This window comes from Vulpes lagopus, chromosome 5 (genome assembly GCF_018345385.1).
Source record: "Vulpes lagopus strain Blue_001 chromosome 5, ASM1834538v1, whole genome shotgun sequence".
Lineage (NCBI taxonomy): Eukaryota > Metazoa > Chordata > Mammalia > Carnivora > Canidae > Vulpes > Vulpes lagopus.
In genome coordinates this window covers 25,394,663-25,417,698 of record NC_054828.1, presented here as the reverse complement: position 1 = coordinate 25,417,698, position 23,036 = coordinate 25,394,663, and the positions used below count along the sequence as shown (strand labels likewise).

General features: G+C 47.8%; 1 protein-coding gene across 2 annotated transcripts in view; it reads right to left on the bottom strand.

Moving 5' to 3' along the window:
- CREG2 (cellular repressor of E1A stimulated genes 2) overlaps window positions 1-16,633 on the bottom strand; it is a 37,749-nt gene extending 21,116 nt beyond the window's left edge. For both annotated transcript variants that reach the window (XM_041757480.1, XM_041757479.1), the window contains exons 1-2: window positions 16,201-16,633; window positions 13,714-13,883 (exon numbers count right to left, since the gene is read on the bottom strand). In XM_041757480.1, coding sequence (XP_041613414.1) covers window positions 13,714-13,883; window positions 16,201-16,620 — 590 coding nt within the window. In that variant the 5' untranslated portion in view covers window positions 16,621-16,633. The remainder of the gene's footprint in view (window positions 1-13,713; window positions 13,884-16,200) is intronic.
- Between the last annotated feature and the right edge of the window lie 6,403 nt (window positions 16,634-23,036).

Genomic DNA, 23,036 nt, shown 5'->3' with positions numbered 1-23,036 from the left:
GTTGCACTTAATTATTTGTTCACTATTAAGGCTAATTTCTTCACAACATTGCTCTTTGATGAAAGCAACAAAGTAGTACTCATAAGTAAGTCATTACAGGGTTTATATAGGGGGCATCATTTTTATATAGGGAGTGTTTTGCTTATCCACTGGTGGTGATTATATAGAAAAGAAAGGAGATTATGTATTTAAATAGATAAATACAAAACTTTCCATTTATGCAGTGGACAACCCAGCGAGACTCTGTAGAAGTTCCTTCCCACCTGTGGCAGGCAGGATAATTGTCACCCCACCCCCCAACAAAGATGTTTGCATCCTAATCTCTGGAATACGTGACTGTGTTACTTTACATGGCAAAGGGAAATTATCCAATGCCAGCTGGTTTTCCCATTTCTCCTCTCTGCCTTCCCTTCTGCTTCATTTTAAAGATGGCCCCACTTGTGATCCAGATGTGGCACCAGCAATTTCAAGGCTGTTTGGCCAACCAGCTGGCATTGGATACGGAGACTATCCTGGATTATCCAGCTGGGCCCAGGGCAGTCACAGGAGTCATTAAAAGTCACAGGGGAAGACAAAGGAGAGCGTGAGAGAGATACAGTGTGAGAAAGACAACCCGCCGTCTCTGGCTTTGAATGTGGCAGGGGCCACAAGCCAAGGAATACAGGCAGTTTCCAGAAGCAGGAAAAGGCAAGAAAATGGTTTTTCCCCTAGAGCCTCCAGGAAGGCACGCAGTCCTGTCTACACCCTGATTGCAGCCTATGAAGACCTGTTTGGGACTACTGACCTCTGTCACTGTAACAATATATTTGTGTCATTTGAAGCCAGTAGATTGTGCTGCTTTGGTACAGCAGTAAAAGGGAACTAACTAGCATCTGAAAGAGGTGGGAACCTTTAGTTCCCTGCCCCCCCCCCCCCCCGCCACTCCCCCACTACAACATACTTGAGGTTTCTCGCAGCTGCTGCTCTTGAGATGGTCAGTAAATGCACCGGGTACCAGCGAGGAGGATGCCCTGTACCCTGGGGACCCTTCCAGTTTATGAGAGCCTCCTTTGGTGAACAGGGGCTGGAGACAGACTCTCCCTCTTCCTGACACTGTTTAGGCATCCGCTTGTCCCTTGTTCCCAGCTCCAGGGAACTCTATTCCACCACCCTGATTCTGAGGGCTGGGATTGCCTTAACCAGCCAGAACACTCTGTCCCCTGGCCAGAGTGATGGATTCGGGGATTGGCACAAGAAGTCCGGTCACTAAAGCTCAAGGTGCTCCTTGCTGGGGACTTCTGGAAGGGCAGCCCCCTTACTCTCCTCTGGAGTCTACCTGGAGTGGTGCTCACTCTCCCTGGACATAAAGAGGGAACAGCTTTGAAATTGCTGGCACCACATCTGGATCACAAGTGGGGCCATCTTTAAAATGAAGCAGAAGGGAAGGCAGATAGGAGAAATGGGAAAAGCTGATTTGGCCTGACACTGCAGGACCCCTAAGAAAAGCCTTCCTCTGGACTTCCAAATATGTCAGTTAATAAGTTTATTTCTCTAAGCACTTCTGAGCTTATTTTTTCTATTTCTTGGCATCTGAGAGGCTCCTCACTGGTAGAAGGGTTTACAGTTCCTGGAGCTCTTCCTGTTCTTAGAATGGATCCTGTGGTTGAGGCATGCCCGCCTAATGCTGGTGGTATTAATAGTGATCCGCAAACTGTTCTCGATACAGGCAGTAAAGTCGTGATGGAACTGTGCAGAGGAAGGAGGTCCCCATCTGCATCCGTTTCTACTAACACAGTATCAGGCCAAGCAAAGAGGGCCCAGGTTTAAAAACTATTCACACTTTGATATGTTTTTTTAAAGATAAGACTCTATAAGTCTTATCTAAGCAGTTCTCCAAGAGTATCTCGTGTTTCTGACCTCTTAGGAGCAGAGGACTAGCTTCCTTTGTTCAGGACCATCTTTTCCCAGAGATGTTCATAGAGCAAAGTGCCTTGGAGGGTACAGTGTTTCCCTCTGGGGCAAAGGGCAGGCTTGTTTACGTCCAGCAGGATGAAGATGCTGTCTTTCCCAGGATGGCGGGGGCAGGCAGGCTTGCTCTCGGTCACACAAGACTGAGGCTGAGAGGCTGAGAGTTGCTCTCCTGTTGTGCAACCCACTGTGTGTATAGATGCCACCTGGCCCTCTTCATATCCTTGTGGGAACTGGGGCCCCTGGGAACCCCGGCCACAAAACACTGCTCTGCTAGCCACTGCCCTCGCGGTGAGCAACCCAAACCTTTGTCTCTGACTCACGAGTTTTGTGTCCTGTGCCAGCATCTGCGAACCACGGCAGGCTCACTCTTGGTTAGAACGAACGTGGCCAACTTGCTTGCAAATAGGGCAAAATCTTAGCCCTGTCACAGTTCTTGACACCATGTAAAACCGTTAAGTTTCTTTGCTTTGGATTGGAAGTGAATCACTTTGGAACCAGCGATGTAAAAATAAATAGATCGTGCTGATTGCAAGCTCCGATTTGCATATGTATATATCTCTCTGAGTAATAAAAACGGAGGAATAAGTTATCTTAAAATGCCATCTGCCCATTAGACAAAAATATTTCGTATTACATGGATTATAGAGTAATGAAGAAGGCATTGCTGGTGCAAACTCTGGAGTCCATTGGTGGCCTTCTTCTTTCTGGATTAGTCCAGGGCCTTGCTGGTCGATCCCCAGACTGGGGGTGTGTGCAGCACTGGCAGGAAAGGAACTGCCTCTTCTCCTTCAGAACTTCCCCCAAGTCTGTCCATTCACCTCTTGTTCCCTGTTATTATCTGCACAGCGCCCCAAGTCTGATACCCACCTGCTATTTCTTGACCTCTGACTCTAGCTTAACCGCATTCCTTGGCTCCTGGTGGACTCACCACTAAAGAAACACGAGCTGACTGCAGCTGGCCAGGAATTCCTGCGTCTCCGTGTGACTGGAGTAGAGGACCCGGTGGTGGGAACAGAGGGCAGTAAACACATCTCAGGAAGGGCTGCTCTTTTGTTTAGGAAAATGCATTAATGAGTCTTGATGAGGAGGACAAGGTGAGGCCCCCTCCCCAGGGCAGGCTGGCACGTGGGAGGAAAGACAGGTCAGGGTGTGCAGTTCTGCAAATGATGTCTTCCCTTGATGTTATTGCATCTTGGACTCCTGTGCAGGCAGGAGACACAGAAGAGTTTGGTTTTGTTCGGGGAGGGTGCTGAGACTCAGAGAAGAGAAGAAGAGCAGAGACACGGAGTTGAGAAGGGAGGAAGGGAGGCCCAGCAGTGTGGTGGGAGGCTGGGGGTAAGGGGCAGACGTGCTCTCCATCCCTGCAAGGAGGGCGGCCAGTGATTGGAGCGGGGACGCCCTGGGATCCTCTGAGATGGGGTTAGGGTGCCCGGGCAGGCCTCACCTGCAGTGCCGGCCTCCGATTGGACGCAGCCCTGAAACCACTTCTGAGATTCCACCCAAGCTCCCCCTGCCCTTCTGCTGGCACTGCTTGAACCCCGTTGTGGGCAAACAGGCCTTGCGGCTCCGCTTGGGCTACTTGTGTTTCTTAGACCCACCATGGCCCTCCTGCCTCAGAAACAGGACAGCAAGTCCCCGTGGAGGCACACAAGACCACAGGAGCCCGCAGAGTGGGCTTTGCTTTTGTCCTCACCCTGCGTGCCCACGCTCTAGCAGTTGTGGCTCGAGCACACGTGCTGTCTAATAACACGTGCAGCTCAACTGCACGTTCAGCTGTCCTTCCCCAAACCCCACTGCTCATCCTACTCGGAGATGTGCGGCAGCCGACGAAGTAAGCAAGAGGAGCTGCCTGGCAATCCAACACTCCACCCCCTTGGAAGGAGACAAGGCAAGGAGGCAGCTACAGAGGAGCCGAAAGCCGGAGGAGGATGTGGGCGCTCAGTGGGGAGCAGAGCTGTCTGCAGAGACCACGCAGTGGGCAAGGGGTGACCGAATCCTGAGCCCCCATTTTCTGGGCCCCGGCTTCCCGCCCCTCAGCTCCTAACCCGTAAAGTGGAAGGCAGTAGCCCATGGCCAGGCCCTTGCAGGCTGTAAGGACCTTTCAGTGCCCCGGAGCCTTGGCCTGTTGTACGGGGAGAGACTGTGCCCCTTGGAGAATCACGTCTGCCGGCAGCCCAGTCAGGCTCAGCTCAGGCTGCTCTGACACCTGAAGGGGAACAGGGCAGAAAGGCAGCGCAGGGCGCACTAGGGTCAGCAGGTGGGGAGCACGCAAACACCCCGCTGTCCTGGCAGGTGGGGGTGCAGGGGAATGGGCTTCTCAGAGCTGGGGGCCTGGGACGATGCAGTCCCAGGGGCTGAGACCTGGGCTCTCCTTGAGAGGCAGGCAGAAATGAAGTGCATCCTGGGAAATGAACTGGTAATTACTGGGGCTAGAAGGTGTGTTCGAAGCCTTAAGATGGGAAGGAAGAGGCAAAGAAAGGAAGGGACTTTCAAGAGATTAACTTTCAGATCAACTGTGTTGTTTTTGGTTTTGGGTTTATTTATTTATTTATTTTAGATTTACTTTTTACTTTAGAGAAAGAGAAAGAAGGCATGCAAGCAGGGGGAGGGGCAGAGGGAGAGGGAGAGAGAATCTCAAGCAGACTCCATTTCAGTGCAGAGCCCACCTAGGGACTCAATCTCAGGTCCCTGAGATCATGACCTGAACAGAAATCAAGAGTTGGACTCTTAACCGACTGAGCCCCACCAGGTGCCACAGTGTCTTAAAGGACAGGTCAGACTGAGTAGGATGAGATGGAAATGGTGGACAGACAGATGCCAAGTGGAGATGCTAAGCTGGTGGAAATCACAGCTACCACCTGCATTTCTACTCATCTACCCCACTGCAGAGATGTGTGGTTTTAACAATTAGGGGCCCTTTACACACAGTCACTTGTTCGATCTCCCTGTCTCAGTTCAAATGACTGGTGACAAATAAGCAGGGAAGAGCCCATGTCTGTAAGTCCTAATTATGTGCACCTGGCATAGAGGGAGTGCTTGATAAATATTGTTTGAAAGAAAAACTTATTTTCATTACTATATTTAGCATGTTCCTTCATATACAGTATGCTTAATTCAATTAATTTTTTTAAAAGATTTTATTTATTTATTCATGAGAGATACAGAAAGAGAGGCAGATACAGGCAGAGGGAGAAGCAGGCTCCATGCAGGGAGCCTGACGTGGGACTCGATCCCGGGACTCCAGGGTCACACCCTGGGCCGAAGGCAGACGGTCAACCGCTGAGCCACCCAGACGTCCCTCAATTAATGTTTAATTGATTTTATTGTCAGTATCTCCCCACCTCATCTCTAGATTATTAGAATAACAGCTTTCCCTCACAAATCCCTTTTCCCTCACAAATCACAGATCCAGTGACTCTTTGTGATCCAATTAATTAAAATCTTTTTTTCTGAGACATTTTCTTACCATTCTGCACATTAGATCATTTAGGTGTACTTCTGTATTATCTCAGGAAAGTTACTTCAATTATGTCCTTTTCTGATGGGGGAAGTCCAGCTTATAGAAGCGAAAGAACACTAACCAAGAATATATATAATTTAAATGTCAATATTAAATCCTGAGTTTTTCTACTTCTTCCAATGACAAAAGAAGAGAAAATCAGACAAACATGCATTACAAACATTTGCAAATTATACATCTGACAAGGATCATATCCAGAATATAGAAAGAACTCTGGCAACTGAATAATAAAAAGAGAAATAGCCCAATTTAAAAAGGGTAAAGGCATTAAATAGTCCTCCAAAGAAGATAGACAGATAGCTAATAAGAACATGTGAAGATGCTTAACATTAGTAGTCATTAGGAAAATGCATATCAAAACCACAATGAAACACCACCAGGATGGCCATCATAAACAAGGCAGACAGTAACAAGTGTTGGTGAGGGTGTGGAGAAACTGGAAACCTCATACACTGCTGATGGAAGGTAAAACGGCAAAGCCCGTGAAGAAAACATTCAGTTCCTCAAAAAGCTAAACATACAGTTACCATATGACCCAGCAGTTCTACGCTTAGGTAGGTACCCTAGCGAATTGAAAGAAAAAGTCCATATGAAAACTTTTAAATATTCATAGTAGCATAATTCATAACAGGCAAAACATGGAAGCAAATGTCCTCAACTGATGAATACATAAGTAAAAATAGATACACAGAATGTGGCATTTTCATACAATAGAACAGTATTTGGCCATAAAAAGGAATGAAGTATGGATACATGCTAAAACATAATGAACCACAAAAGCTGAGGAGAGAAAAACTCTAAAGATCTACCCTCAAAGGAAGCCATTCTAGATTTCTAAGTCAGCATGACTCTAAACTTTGTTCAAACCAAAAGCCTGATTTATGGCCACCATGCATGTATCGTACATCTGCTTTGTGAATGAGTAACCTAAAGAAAAATCATCTTGTCCTTGAGATACGGATCAATGTTCCTGCTCCCTGCATTCCTTTATGATGGAAAACTCTTGATTCCTGCCTATATGCTAATCCATAATCTTCTGAGCTTCTACAAGATGTAAAATGTAGACAATCCTGTAAAAATGACTCATTCTTCAGAACACGTTCATCTCTGTGAAGAGCGTGTTTCCCAGGCAGCCTAACTTGGGCTCAAATAAAATGCTCTTTCTTGCTGTTAGAGATTCTAAAAGATTTGTTCATTTTGCATTGACAAAAACATCATGCTAAGTGAAAGAAATCAGTCATAAAGAAGCATATATTATATAATTCCACTTAAAGGAAATGCCCAGAATAGACAAATTCAATAAATACACAAAATAGATTAGCAATTTCCAGAGGCTAAGGGCCTTATAATAGAACCCTTACCTCTCTCTTAACAACTAAAAGCTTTCTGGAAGGTGTATATTTATAGGAGTTACTTATCATGAATTCATCTCATTTCAGCACAAGGTGAAATCATGTCTAACAGGTGAATAAAACACTGTAAACTGGATGGGGAGAGGTAGTCAGAGATGCCAGAGGGTGTGGTATGAAGACAGGGGAACCAGAATCACCAGTGGACTTGTGAAATGAGTGCCCTGGGATCCACAGGGACAGAACTTCATGGAGCTGAAACAAAATTAGGGAGAAAGAGGTAGCCACAGGTTCCCGGGAGCACTGGCCATGGCAATGAGTGGAAGACGGGAGAGAAAAAGCAAACACCTGCCCAGGAAGCCTTCTCTCCCAGACAGCTCTTTTAAAAGCAACTTGGGTTAATGTTAGCTTCAGGATTTCAGGGCTGTGCAGGCAAAGGAGAAGAGGCAACATGGACCTGGACAGAAAGCCATCTATTTAGAAGACCTCTATGCTGCCTTCAAGGAGAATGAACAAAATTCAGTTGAAGAGAAATTGAATTCAGCTTCTTTAGCTGATGAGGGCTGGGCCCTGCACTTTGGAACGCCCGTCACGTCTCAGGTAGACGGAGTGCAGACGGAGATACATCTTGGCCGTTAGCAGGCAGGCTGTTGCAAGCACATGCTTACGCTGTGTGTTCACTTGACTGAACTCTTCTAGAGAACAATGGAAAAGAGCGCCTTCCACGTATAGTTCTAGGGGCACAGATCTTGGAGCCTGCATTTGAAATTGGGCTGGGCTAAGGTTTTCGGCTCCCATTTGATGTATCTTTTCTTCCTACGACAACAGTTAAAAAGATGCAGGCTAAGGGGCATTTGTATTTCTGGAACTTCTTGTAATTTTCTGCAGAGAAGGAAGGATTAAAGTCACTACGCTGTTTGAGTTGTGTGAGCCCACTGAGCGTTTGTCCTGCCTGTGCTCCTGGCACAAAGGCAGACCAGCCCTCCCACGGACACCCTCCCACGTTTCACCAAAGGAGCTTCTTGTCCCGTCAATGTGCCTATCAAATGCGAGGGCTGCTCAGAGGATAGGGCGGGAACCTGTGTCCAAGCACATTGTCCCAAACTCTCTAGTGTGAGCAATACTCTTTTGATGTGGGATTCTTCAGTGTTGAATTCCCTGTGCTGCACGTACCCCTCCAAGCAAATCACGCTGAGGGACCATCGTTTCCGAAGGGCTCCCATTCCGTGTTTTACACACCCAGGGGGCTTCGATCCATTCAGTCTGGCATCTCCCTCTCAGAAACTAGATTCCTTTACAAAACAGAATCTCAGCATCTCCTTTGATGCCAAACCACTCTGAGCCCTGGTCAATTCAAGGGCTTTGACAAGCTCATTGTCTGGACAGGGACGCTCTCAGCTCGGGGGAGGGGGGTGAGTAGGGGGGGAATGAATGGGCCATGGCAATATTTCATTAAAAACCTTTTGGGGAAAAGGAAACAAGTGTTTTCAGATCCTCCTGTCTTGATAATTGAGTAGAAACCTAGCTTGTGTCCAAACTATCAATCAAATCTTTTTTTCATTGCAGGAAAAGCATCTGATAAGCCCCTTTGGGTCCTATTTATTTCCAGATCTTCAAAATGAAAGTTCATTCTAATGCCAACGAGCAGAATGTCACTCAATAGAAGAACCCTCCCTGGCCCAGAAGGCTTGATTTGCCTTGGCTCTGAGAAGATGCAAACCCTAAACCCCACAGTGTTTGAGCCCACGCGCTCTGTAAGGAAAGATGTTTCTGCAGAGGGGAAGGTCTCCGATAGGCTTTCTCTGTCAATCAATATTTATTGGATATTCACACAACTGGGTCTCTGGTCTGAGCATACAGTCACTTAGGCATAGGAGCATCTCTACATTCTTATGTGTTTGAAGGAAGAGGAAAATGAGAGGGGAGAGGGGTTGCTCATTGCTGGTGAACCTTGTGAACTGGAATCTTATGTTCAATTTGTCATGTTAACCTGAGCTGGGAAGCCTGAGCGTGGTCCTTTAGAAGCCACCAATCCTGTCCTTTTCCGATATTGAAAGTCGCTTTCTGTTTATTGTCCAGTCGGATTCCCTTTCCAAATGATCTCCTCCCTGAGGAAGGGCAGGTAATAGCACCCAGTTCAATACGTCCTGGCATGGGAGTCCAGACAACTGCGTGCCATTACATCTAGTAACTTTACTGTGACATTTTAGGGTACGTTCAGGGACCAGAGGATCAGAGTGGTAAAAAGTCTGGGGGAAAAAAAAAAGTCTGGGGGAAATCCCATAACCAGATGGGATGGAGGACCCCAGGCTGCATTTTTAAAAAATATTTTATTTATTTATTCATGAGAGACACAGAGAGAGGCAGAGACACAGACAGAGGGAGAAGCAGGCTCCTTACTGGGAGCCCAATGCGGGACTCAATCCTGGAATCCCGGGATCATGCCCTGAGCCAAAGACAGATGCTCAACCGCTGAGCCATCCAGCCATCTCCCCAGGTTGCATTTTACAGATTCACCAAAAAACTCTCTAACGGCCCCATAAACCTGTAAAATGTGGAGAAATACATGTTCCTTGCTTATTCTCAAGATGTTGGTCAGCCTTAGTTAAGGACAAGACATCTGCTATGCATTTTCTTCATCATTAAACCTCCTCGGAGTTTTGGATACTCGATGTCTTTCACCTCTAGGAATTAATTTATTTATTTTTAAAGATTTATTTATTTACTCATGAGAGAGGCAGAGACACAGGCAGAGGGAGAAGCAGGCTCCCTGTGGGAAGCCTGATGTGAGAGTTGATCCCAGGACTCCAGGATCATGGCCTGAGCCAAAGGCAGTCAACCACTGAGCCACCCAGGTGTTCCACCCCTAATAGTTTAGATCCAACTTTATCTTTAATCTACAGGCCAGCTATAGACCTAAGCATCATTTTGGGGGCATGATCTGTGTCAACACACATGTGGTGTTACTGAATGAAAAGCACTTCTCATGTATACAGGAGGACATTAATCAGCTAAGAGAAAAAGGAAACTCTGCTATTTGAGACAACATGGATGCCTCCTGAGGATGTTATGTTGAGCATGAAAAATCAGATGGAGAAAGACAAAAATGGTATGATCTCACTTACACGTGGAGTTCAAAAAAAGCCAAACTCACTCAGAGAGTAGGGTGGTGCTTACCAGGGCCTGAGGATGGGGCGGGGGCGGGGACCAAGGATGTGTTGGTCAAAGGACACAGGTGAGCAGTTGGAAGATTAATGAGCTCTGGGCAGCAAATGCACAGCACAGTGATCACAGGCAATGATACCATATCACATACTTCAAAGATGCCAAGAGACCAGATCTTAAATGTTCTCACCACAAGAAAGAAATAATAATTATGGGATGTGCCAGAGGTGCTCGCTAACACTACGGTGGTAATCACACTGTAATATGTAAATGTATCAAATCAACACGTTATACACCTTATATACTGTTCTATGTCAATTATATCGCAATAAAAAAAGCGTATTTCTTAGCTACATGCCAAACATCCACATCAGCTTTGATCACAACATGCTTTCAAGGTTAAGCCTCTCAAATTAATAAAACGAGGATATAAATCAACTGGTAAGTCAATTAGCAAAGACTCGGGCTCTCTTACCTATTTTGAGAAAGAGGCAGGCTCCTGGCCATGCAGGGCCTCTCAGGCCATTTCTGAGGATTTTGTTATTTTTCCCAATGAAAGCATTTAAGCAGGGGAATCCCAGGATCTGACTCGGGTTCTGAAAGATCACTTCAGCTGCTGGATAGAGGATGAATTCAAGGTGACAGAGTAGACTTGGGGGGAGCCGGGGTTGGGGTGCCTGAGGTATATGCCCTCCGAATGGGTAATAGTCGAATATGGGACAATACGCACATGTGCACACACACGGCTCAGCCTGCCCTGGCAGGAGAATCCATGCCCGCGGTGCACCCTCGGGCAGGAACAGTGCTTGGCCCTGCTGGCGCTGTGTCCTGCCCAGGCAAGTGGGGCTCCCCAGCCTGTCGCAGTGCACACTGTGGGCACCGGGCTAGCCCTGGGGCAGAGGCATAGCCGTAGCTGCAACGCTCCGTGGGCCCTTCAGGAAAATGGCTGGGAAGGTACTTCTTTTCCTTCTCTCAGAGCATCGGTGGCCGCGTTGCTTCCCTCCCATCTGGCCTCAGTCTGTGGTCGGGTTTCTGAGGGTTCCCCAGCCCCAGCGTGGCCCTCGGGGCCCCCAGAGCCCTGGCATGCAGCACGCAAGAAGAACGGGTCTGGCTTCGTCTGCCCACTTTGGGTGAAATGGGGAAAAGCCAGCCCCTCCCCGGGTGCACAAAGCGGAGAGCACCACGAGCGTGCAGAACGTACCAGACGTGACGGTAAAAATGCTGCTGCACGTCTTCAATCCACAAGGACACCAGCTTTAAAGAATGAAGGCAATTTTCACTTTTCTCAGTATGAGCTGCCTTCTGCAGGTGAAAGGAAGGTGAAAGGCTTTGGTTTATCATCAGCAGCAGCAGCAGCAGCATGAGAAATGGGAGTTTTTTTTTCTTTTTTCTTTTTTTGTAATCCCGCGGCTCTGTGGGGAATGCTGTGAAGGGCTTGGCAAAGAGCCCTGGTCTCAGGGGCCATCTCTCTAGACCCAGGGATCAGGTGGGAGGGGCAGCTTCTCACTGCCTTGCCAGGCTGTGGCAGGTCCGAGTAGTTCTTAGCCATGGACATTTTTTTTTAAATATATTTATTCATGAGACACAGAGAGAGGCAGAGACACAGGCAGAGGGAGAAGCAGGCTCCCTGCGGGGAGTCCGATGCGGGACTCGATCCCAGGACCTGGGGATCACGCACTGAGCAGAAGGCAGATGCTCACCCACTGAGCCCCCCGGCTGCCCCAGCCATGGGTATTTGTATCTGATGCCCTGTGATGCTTCTGTGACCCGAGGAGCTCCCGCTCGGCTTGTTTGTTCAGGGCTCCAGTGTCTGCCTGGCTTTCTAGTTAAGTCTCTGTGCTCAACATCACCAAGATGTTGGACCCAAAGCCTAAAATATAATGCAGAGCTTGGACGCTGAAGCTCACACAGCGGAAACACACCGGGGCATAGGCAGTTCAACGAAAGTAGTGGATCTTGGGGTGACAACAGGCCCCACTGCTTGGTCACCTTAGCTTTGGTGCTTACTATAGCTAACCTTGATTTTGTGTATGTTTCTTTAAGTTCTATTTTAATGCTTCAGAAGCTTAAGCAGGGAAAACAGGGAGCAGTTCTGAGAAGTAGTTTCACGTGAGGATCTAAACACAGGGGTACCAATGGTGGCGGCTCATCCCTCCTCTTCCAGGCCAGGCTTACACGTGTGCTGAGACACTGATGCCCTCGGGCCTGGGGTGGCCACTCAGGCAGGTCCTGAGCGGCCTCCTCCAGTGACCCTGGCATGCTGCACAGGTGTCTGAACTTTCCAGATGTGGTCTGCACGCATGAAGACGGATGGCACAGATGGTTCCAGGCCATACACACACATACCCAGTTCTTACAGACCTCGATCACCCCAGCAAGGACTTCTCAAAGCCAGATTTCTCGTAGCTGCCAGCTTTCAGCTCCTGCTGACGTCCACCTGGGACCTTCCAGTCGACAATTCCTTCCGCCATCTGAACTCTGCAGCAGCCGTGTGCGCTGCTCTATGTTCTGTTGTCTGTCTCCAAGAGCTGCTGTGGGATCAACACGCTCAGGCCTCATGACAACCTTTAGGATGCCTGATTTTGGAACTCCTCAGATGTTTAGAAAGGTATCCTGGGAATATACTTCTAGTGCCAGCAAGCTTGACTGGCCAAGAACAGAGAGAATATTCCATGAAAGAAGAACCATCCCTTTTCCTGGCTTCTTGCCAGACCCCACAGGGGTCTGAACTGTCTCTAGCCCAATGCAGTCTCTCCTCGTCAGTGTCCCAAAGGTAAGCGACAGAGTCTTTTATCTGAGTGGCATTTTACAGCATGTTGTTGCTTTGATTATTACCACCCCACACCCCAAAGAACTAATCAGTTTGTTTGCTTAATATGTTTTTTTATGCCTTGTGTAAAGAATAATAGAATTTTGGAATTGGGATGAATTCTATCCTAGTTCCTAAAGTGTCACCAAATTTTCCAGTGAAGTGACTGAGTCCTGGGGTTTAAGGGACTTGCCTGAGGCCACCTGTTGCATCTGCTGCTCCTCAGGGGGTTCCTGCCATGTGACCCCCACACAAGCGTGGTGCCGACGTCTCCCTGGCAGGATGGGATTTCAACCTCTATGCTCTGAATGCAGACAGAAGTGTTGGATTAATGTTCCATCTGCACTTAAGTGTCTTTTCTTTTTAGAGGTTTTGAAAAAAGTGTGTTAAAGAATTTGGGGTCTTTGTGCATACATCTCTGGTGGGAGGGATGGCGGGTTCAAAATTAATTTGAAAAACAATAAATAGAGAGTGAAGTAGGTAGATCACTGGGGGTAGTAAATGGATTCCTTGCTACTTGTGACTCATGGACTATTGGACCTTCCTTCATCAACCTCCCCTCCCTACCCTATTTCCATCATAACAAGAGCTGCCAGTTGCCCACCAGGTATTGTATAAGACCCTCAACCCTCCCAGTAACCCTGTGAGGTAGGAATTATTATTCCCATTTCACAGAGGAGGAAGCTGAGGCTCCTACAGGTGAAGTAACTTGCCCCAAATCACACAACTTGGTGAGTGGTGGAATTCTATTCACCTGATTCCAAGGGGCGGACAGCCACTCCTTCCACTTCAGGTTGGTGAACACATCACTTTGCATCTCAGGGCCCTGGCAAAGTCATGCCACCCAGACAGGACCCACCCCATGGTTCCTCTTCTTTATGCAGAGGACCTGTGTGGGCAAGGCCAACCCCTTTGACTACCTGCAGAACTCTCCTTCCGATTCTGGCAGCAGGAGGGAGGCCATGGGGTTCTTCATCAGATCGGCCACTGCAGGGTCCTTGGGTGTCACATAGAAGAAAGGAATCCCAGTGCTGTTGTCCAAGGGGCCGTCGCTGATGGGCAGGCAGTTCCCAAACGGCAGTCCTGGGATCTAACAAATAGCGAAAAAGGCTTTTTCAATGCAGGGTTTTGGATTGATCTGAGGTGGGAGCTTAGCTTGTGTCTCTGGCCAGGAAATGTAGCAACGAGGATGGCACGGCATCATCACGGGGTTGATGGGTAGTAAATGAAGCCACGGGGGTTCCCACCTGACCCAGGTCACCCAGTGATGGCTCTACAATTCTACAGAGAAGGTGAGCGGGGCCATTCTGTCTGGGAGAATAGCAAAAGGATTATTCTGGAAGTTGATGAAAAGCATTTGACAAAGAAAAATGCTCACTTTATGCAATTTAAAGCGATCTGTGGGAGAGGTGATGAAATGTATGGAAGGGTGCTAGAATATTTTCCATTAAGCTGCCCCTAGAAGCCTCACTCTCCCAAGGTTTTGAAAACTTTGAGAACAGAACTCAAGTCTTAACTTTAATAACTGGTCTTTGGACTCTGGGAACTTTCTATTACTGTTTCTCTTAGGGCCACACCATTTTCTTAGGTATTAGTTACATTTTTTAATTGTAATCAATATTTCATTATATAGTCCAGCAACTCACCCTGGAAGTCATAGGAACATACTACACCCGGTTTTGTTCATGATCACCCAATGGTGTGGGTGAAGTTCTCAGACATGTATGCAAATATATCTTAGGTTTGCCCTGACACCTGCTGGGTGTTGCATCCCTATCTTCATGAGCTTTATTTACCTTCTACAGAGGGTTCCTTATTGTCACTGAGCTTAGAACTCAGGGGCTGTCCTAATCTTTAAAGTGTTACATGGCAACAGTGGAATAATAGATGGCTTTCATCTTTGGAGACGCAATGTTATGGAGTCTTCCAAAATTGTAAGTTCATTCACAGATTCTTGTTTTTCAGCTTGTCATAAACTGCCTCGAGTCATGCTTTGCACACATGACATGCATATGGTAAATGCTCTCTGAATGTATTGAATTTGGATTAAATGTCAATACCGGAATAATAAAGCTAAGAAAAGAGACGTTGAAAGTCAAAGTATCTTCAGTACATTGGCACTAGCCTTTTAACTGCTTGAAACAATCTGTGTATTTTTTTAAAGCATTCACTCTATCTAGATTCTTCTTTTCTAAAAAAAAATATTTTAATTTAAGTAATCTCTATACCCAGTGTGGGGCTCAAACTCACAAACCCCAGATCAAGAGGGGGGTTGGGCTCTTCTGACTGCGCCAGCCAAACACGCTGAAACAATGTTTTAAACCAAGATCAGGGATCCCTGGGTGGCGCAGCGGTTTGGCGCCTGCCTTTGGCCCAGGGCGCGATCCTGGAGACCCGGGATCGAATCCCACATCGGGCTCCCAGTGCATGGAGCCTGCTTCTCCCTCTGCCTGTGTCTCTACCTCTCTCTCTCTGTGACTGTCATAAATAAAAATTTAAAAAAAAACTTTATAAATTAAAAAAAATAAAAAATAAACCAAGATCAGCTTCATAGTTAAGCTTCATATCTTCCTAAGGTGTGTCTTAGGAACCTCATATATAACTGTGAGCAACCATTTGGATGCTGTGACAGGGGTTAAATCATCACCATAATCAGAATAAACTTCTTGAGATATTTTTTAAAAAGTAAAACAGGAACTTTGAAACTATATAGTCAACCACTTAATTTCATAGACAAGGAAAGCAAAGTGGACAAGCCAGTGACTTAGCCAGTCCCCAAATGGGTGAGACCTGGGTTAAGAGCCTGCCTGCTGGCCAATGACCTATACATTCCAAAAAAAAAAATTTTTTTTTTGCATAAATTAAATAGGAGTTCTAATTACCTCCCTGTAATAAAACCCTTACCAGGCTTACCAGCCCTGAAAGCTTTCTGGAGGGTGAGTACTTGTGGATGTCACAGCCTCGTATTTCTCCATGTCATTTTGACTTAAGGGGTAATCCTGGCTAACAGGTGAGTAAAACATTTGCGAACCGAAAGATAAAAGTGGAGCAGAAACCGGCTCATTCCAGCACGTGTATATATATACATACACTTTGCACCCTAAACCTCCTTTCCAGAAAAATTCTCGAGGTGCATATTTCAAAACGTCACTGTGCACCCCCGTCCCGTGGTGCTTCCTCCCAGCCGCAGTGTGGGCAGGTGACCGGGGCGCTGGGGTCCGCTGGGCGCCGGGGGCCGCCTCGGGGGTGCACCTCGGGCGCCGTCCCCCCGCCCCCCGCTCCCGCCCCCCGCTCCCCGTTGCCAGGGTAACCAGGGCGCCGGCCCCCGCCCCCGCCCGCCGGGCACGGCCCCCTCCCCCCCCCGACCCCGCGGGGCGCGCACCTGCCGCCCGCTCGCGGCCGCGTACCTTCTCGTGGGCGGACACGGTGGCCAGACAGCCCCAGGCGCTGGCGTGGGCCAGGAAGCGGGCGGTGCCGGGGCGCAGCCTCGGGCCGCCCTGGCGCCGGTAGGAGAACATCCCCGGCGGCGCGGGGGGCGGCCTGGCGCGGGCGGCGGCGGCGGCGGCGGCGGCGGGCGGCAGGTGCGCGTCCTCCTTGTGCGCCGAGGCCGGGAAGCTGCGCTGCCAGATGCTGCCCGAGTCCTCCAGCAGCGCGGGCAGCGCGTCCTCGGTGGAGGCGCTGTCCAGCTCCTCGTCCACCTCGTTGGTGACGGCCCAGGACACGGAGCTCACGATCACGTAGCCGGCGGCCGGGGACAGCAGGGCGCCGCAGCACAGCAGCCAGGGGAGGCGGCCGGCGGGCCGCGCGGGCCGGCGGCGCACGGACATCTTGCGGCGGCGCGTCCTGCCGCGGGGGCCGCCTGGAGCGCGCGGGCGGCGGGCCGGGCGGGGGCGCCCCCCGGCGGCGGGAGCGCGGAACTGGGCTGGGCCCCCGAGCGCCCCCGCGCGCCGCCGAGCGCCCCCGCGCGCCCCCGCCCCCGCCTCGCGCTCCGCGGCCGCCGGGTCCGCGCCGCCTGCCGGGGCCCGGGTGCGCTCCGCGGCCAGACCGGGTGGGCGCTCAGATCCGAACCGACGCGCTCCCTGCCTCACCGGCTCGCTCAGCCTCTCTGCGCCTCGGTTTCTCTATTGGAGAAACCGGCAAGCACAGGATCTAGCGCCCAGGGGTGCTGGCGGGGAGAAGCGAATCACGGCGTGCAGAGGCCTCGGGCAGCGCGGGCGTCGGGGTCCGGGTGCACCGGTCGTCGTCATTTCAGAGAGTGAACGGCGGGGGTGAGCCTGGCACCGCGTCAGCCTGATGCAGAGGCCTTGCTCCTGCTCTTGAGCACGAGGACCGTGACCGCCTTTACTCTTTGCTGGGACAGGAACGCGTTGCCCCCCGCTCCTCTGAAAGCAAAATCAAATGTTTACGTATCAACTAAAGTAGAAGGGAGCGGACGCCCAGAGACAACGTGGCTGGGGCGGACTGGGCGGAGAATTCTCTGAACCCGCCGGGGTTAAAGCGTTCTCTTGTTGGTGGACATTTGGGCTGCTGCCAGTGGTGAGGTTTTATAGATATCAGCAGGATCTAAATCATTTACCCTCTGAACCTCTGCTTATGGCATTCCCTTATCTGCCCGTACGGAGACATGGTCTGCTCTAGATTTTTTTTCTTTTTTCTTTTCTCTTTTCTTTTCCTTTCTTTTTTTTTTAAGATTTTTTATTGGGGATCCCTGGGTGGCTCAGCGGTTTAGCACCTGCCTTTGGCCCAGGGAGCAATCCTAGAGTCCTGGGATCGAGTCCGGCGTCAGGCTCCCTGCATGGAGCCTGCTTCTCCCTCTGCCTGTGTCTCTGCCTCCCTCTCTCTCTGTGTGTGTATCATAAATAAATAAATAAATAAAATCTTAAAAAAAAAACTAAAGATTTTTTAATTTATTCATAGAGACAGAGAAGGGCAGAGACACAGGCAGAGGGAGAAGCAGGCTCCACACCGGGAGCCCAATGCGGGACTCGATGCCGGAACTCCAGGATGAGGCCGCGGGCCAAAGGCAGGCGCCAAACCGCTGCGCCACCAGGGCTGCCCTCTGCTCTAGATTTTCTTTCTTTCTTTCTTTCTTTCTTTCTTTCTTTCTTTCTTTCTTTCTTTCTTTCTTTCTTTCTTTCTTTCTTTTTCTTTCTTTCTTTCTTTTTCTTTTTCTTTCTTTTTTAAATTATTTATTCATGGAGACAGAGAGAGAGAGAGAGAGAGAGGCAGAGACACAGGCAGAGGGAGAAGCAGGCTCCATGCAGGGAGCCCGACGTGGGACTTGATCCCGGGTCTCCAAGATCACGCCCTGGACTGAAGGCGGTGCTAAACCGCTGAACCACTCAGACTGCCCTGCTCCAGATTTTCTATCCAAAATCTGATAGTCCTACTTCTAATTTATTACGGATGAAAGAAACAGGAGTTTGCACTAGCATTTTTGTAGCTCTTTTGGCAAATGTTACACGGTGCAGTAACCAGGGGATCTGTTGCCTACTCTGTCCCCCAATCCATCTACCTCCTCCTTTCCCTTCTCTTCAAAGCCTTTCTTCTTTTAAAAAGTCAGCTTCGGGGATCCCTGGGTGGCGCAGTGGTTTAGCGCCTGCCTTTGGCCCAGGGCACTCTCCTGGAGACCGGGGATCGAATCCCACGTCGGGCTCCCGGTGCATGGAGCCTGCTTCTCCCTCTGCCTGTGTCTCTGCCTCTCTCTCTCTCTCTCTCTGTGACTATCATAAATAAATAAAAATTAAAAAAAAATAATAAAAAAATAAAAAGTCGGCTTCATCTCCTGGGTGCCCTCCAAGCTGACCTCCTCCCACCCCACCCCCCACCTTTCCACGATGCCCTCTCTCTACGGAGAGCCTAAGGGGAGGCCTGGTACTCTCTCCGAGTGATCGCCTCTCCTCCGTGGCTCTGTCATCCTTTCCTACTGCTGACTTGCCAACCTCTCACTCGCCCCAGAGTGATGTGTGCCACGGTCTTGGAGAGGCAGCGTAGCAAGTTATTAAAAACGTGGGCTCTTTCAAATGACTTCAAATGAATCCAAATCCTGTTCTATGACCTACTAGCTGTGTCTGCAAAATAAGGACAGTCACATCTATCCCAGTGGCCTAGGAGGAGCCCGCAGCCGCTGCGCCGGATCCGTGTAGCACAGCTGCTTCCCCTGCCCGGGCTCTGCAGGGAGCAGGGCAAGCCCCGCGGCTACTCCTGCCACCAACGTTCTTGTTCTTGACTGTCAGGGGCTGCGTCTTACTGTGAGGCTCTGGTGAAGGTGGGTGTTGTCCTCTGCCGCCTCAGCACATGATGTGAAGATGAAATGCCTAATTCTTACTGTTCATTGCCAGCAGGGTCAAGTCCAGGTTCCTTAATTCAATATACAGGACCCCTGTAACCTGGTCCCTGCCTGTCTGTCTGTCCCTGGCCATCCTCCCCACTGCATCTCCCTCGCAGACTCTGCTGCAGTCATACCAGCCTCTTTGTGGTGCTACAGTCAGCGAACAGCCACACTGGCACCATGTAGATAATGCAATTACCATTCTGATCTACTTGTGTCCTCACTCTTTATCCCTCTGTTCATTCATCAGGCTACATGATAATAATTTTAGAATATTTTGATTAAGAGATAGGACATATGCAGCAAATGCATAAAATACATGTGTATGATTTAAAGAATCTCTAACAAGAAAATCTGCTAAAATCATTCAGTGAGGAAATATTACCATTACCATTACCAGTTCCCCAGAAGCTCTCCATATATCCCCCTCCCCAAATCACAACGCCCTGCCCCCTCTCCTGGAGGTAATTACCATCTTGTCATTTGTGACACACATTCTTTGCTTTTCTTCATAGTCTGACTTCCTACGTATGCACCCTCAATGCTATGGATTCATCTTATTTTGAACTTCATATAAATGAAATCATACTTAATGTATTTTTTGTGTCTGTGTTCAAAATTCTGTTTGTGGGAATCACCCTTGTTTTGTTGTTTGTGGATGTATATGGCTGTACACAATACTTTGCATTGTGTGACTATCTGACCGTTTATTCAAGTACTGTCAGTAGATGTTTTGATAGGTTTTATTATTCAGGTAGGGTGAGGCCGGCAGATCAAGAGATGACTGCCATGGCAAAGGTAATTTACTCTACTCGTAGATCTCAAGAAAAGGGATCTTTGACTAATGTGGACAGGACCCCTAGGATAAATACTCCCCATTTCCAGGTCACGGGTGGGCAATTTACTTTACACAGTTTCTCGGAGGGTATCCAGCAGGAATGAGCATGGGTTGCTCACCCCCTTCGAATGGCTTTCCTTCCTCACTGGTTCAATCATTCAAATGATGCGCCACTTCTGTTCTTTAGGACTGACTACATCCCGAAGTAAACTACTGTGTGCCAAGTCCTTGTCTCAGAACTTTGGAGGAACCTAAGCTAAGGCGCTGGTGCACACATTCAAGAGTTTCTCTAGAGGGATCCCTGGGTGGCGCAGCGGTTTGGCGCCTGCCTTTGGCCCAGGGCGCGATCCTGGAGACCCGGGATCGAATCCTGTGTCGGGCTCCCTGCATGGAGCCTGCTTCTCCCTTTGCCTGTGTCTCTGCCTCTCTCTCTCTCTCAGTCTGTGACTATGACGAATAAATAAATAAAATCTAAAAAAAAAAAAAAAAGAGTTTCTCTAGAAAATATCACTTGTAGTAGGATAGCTGATTGTGGGGTATAAGTGTGCTTAGTTTTATTATATAATGTCAAACTGATTTCCACAATGATTGTACCAGTTTAGATCGCTACAATCAGTATATGATAGTTGCTGTTGCTCCACATTCTCATCAATACAGATTATTGTCAGATTTCCTGGTTTTTGACTCCTCCACCCAGTCTGGTGGATAAATAATGGTAATGAGTGATTTTTGTTTTAATGACTAATGTGGTTGGTTGATTACCTTTTCATACTTTTATTGGCCAGTTGGATATCCTCTTTTGTGAAACGCCTTAATGTCTTTTGCCCATTTATATTGGGTTGCCTGTGGGGTTTCTTTGGTATTGATTTGTAAGAGTTACTTTTATTTTCTGTATGCCAGTCTTTTGGTGTTGAAAAGTGCCACAGCTTGTCTTTGGGTAGCTGTTAATGCTCATGTTTTTATGCATCAACTTCACGGGGCTAAGGGATGCCTAGACAGCTGGTAAGACATCATTTCTGGGTGTGTCTGTGAGGGTGTATGGGGAAGAGATTAGTGTTTGAGTCCATAGATGAGCAAAGAAGATGGGTCGCACCACTGGGGGTGGGCATCACTCAGTCCTTAAGGGTCTGAATAGAGCTGAGACACCCATCTCCTCCTGCCCTTGGACATCAGCACTCTTGGTTCCCAAGTTTTCAGGTTCACGCTGAGATTTACTCCATTGATACCCCTGGTTCTCAGAGCTTTGTGTTTGGACCGAGACCACATAAGTGGCTTTCTGGGGCCTGCAGCTTGCAGTGGGCAGATCTTGGACTTCTCAGGCTCCATAGTCACATGAGCTAATCCATGTTGTTCTATGGATCAGTAGTGCTTTCTTTTTTCTAGGTGACTAATATTCCCTCGTGTAGATATACCACATTTGTTTATTCATTCAACGGTTGATATTGTGTTGTTTCTTTTTTTTTTTTTGCTGTTATGAATAAAGCTGCAATAACGTTCACATAAAAGTGTAGGTGGGGACACATGTCTTCATTTTTCTTGAGTAACACTTAAGAACAGGATTGCTTGGTTGTGTGGTAATTATCAATTTACCTCTATAATGAATCATCAAGATTTTTTTCCCCTAAAGTGTCTATGCCATTTTGCATTCCCACTGACACTACATGACTGTTTCAATTGCTGCGCATCCTTGGCAACACTTGGTATTGGGTGGCTTTTAATTTTAGCCATTTACTGGGTATGTAGTGATATCTCAGTGCAGTTTTAATTTACATTTCTCCAATGACTATTAATATTGGGCAGCTTTTTATGTGCTTACCTACTTTTTACCTATCTTCTTTGGTGAAGTGTCTCTTTAATTCTTTACTCATTTATAAAATCTGGTTGGGTCTTCCTATTGTTGAGTTGTGAGAGTTATTTTATATATTCTCCATACCAGTCTTTTTCCAGGTATGTGTTTTGCCAATATTTTCTCCCAGTTTATGGCTTGCATTTCCATATTCTTACCAGTGTCTTTTTAAAAATATTTTATTTATTTATTCATGAGAGACACAGAGAGAGAGAGGGGGGCAGAGACATAGGCAGAGGGAGAAGTAGGCTCCATGCAGGGAGCCTGACATGGGACTCAATCCCAGGTGTCTGGGATCCTGCCCTGGATTAAAGGTGGTGCTAAACCACTGAGCTACCGGGGCTGCCCTTACTAGTGTCTTTTGAAGAAAAAAAAAAAACATTTAAAATTTTGATGGATCTAATTTACCAATTTTTTTCTTTCATGGTTTGTGTTTTCTGTATTGTTTCTAAGAAATCTTTGCCTGACCTAAGTCCATGAAAAATAGCTTTGATGTTGTATTCTAGAAGATTAATAGCTTTATCTCTTACATTTAAGTCTATAATCCATTTAAAGACATTTTCTGTATATGGGTGAGGTTCATTTTGTCCCCAGAGATTAGACTGATCCATCACTCTTTGTTAAAAAGACTATCCCTTCTTTTGACTTACATGTTGTTGTTTTAATGCTATATTTTCTTAATACAATGAGACATTGTTATTCTTTTATGCACTCCACATTTATTCATTTTTAAATATCTTATTTATTTGAGAGAAAGAGAGAGAGAGAGAGAGAATGTGTTAGTGGGGGGAGGGGCAGAGGGAGAGAATCTCAAGTGGACTCCCTGCTCTCAAGATCATGACCTGAGCTGAAATCAAGAGTTGGATGCTTAACTAACTGGGCCACACAGGCACGCCCAGTTCACATTTATTTAGATTTAGCCACATATTCTCCAATTTCCTCACTCTATCTTTTCTTGTATCTCAGATCTTCCATTTGTAATCATTTTCTTTCCTCCTAAAGGCCCCATCTCTAAATATCATCTAAAAGATCATTCTAAAGGAATTATATCCTTTAGAATTCGCTTTAATGAGGGTCTACTAGTGGCAAACTCTGTCTGAAGTGTACTTCTCTTTCACTCTCAGCAAATATTTCTGAGTATAGAATTCTAGCAATAGGCATGTCTTCAAGACATGGAAGTCATCATTCCACTTTTGGTTTCCATGTTGCTGCTGAGAAGTCAGATTTC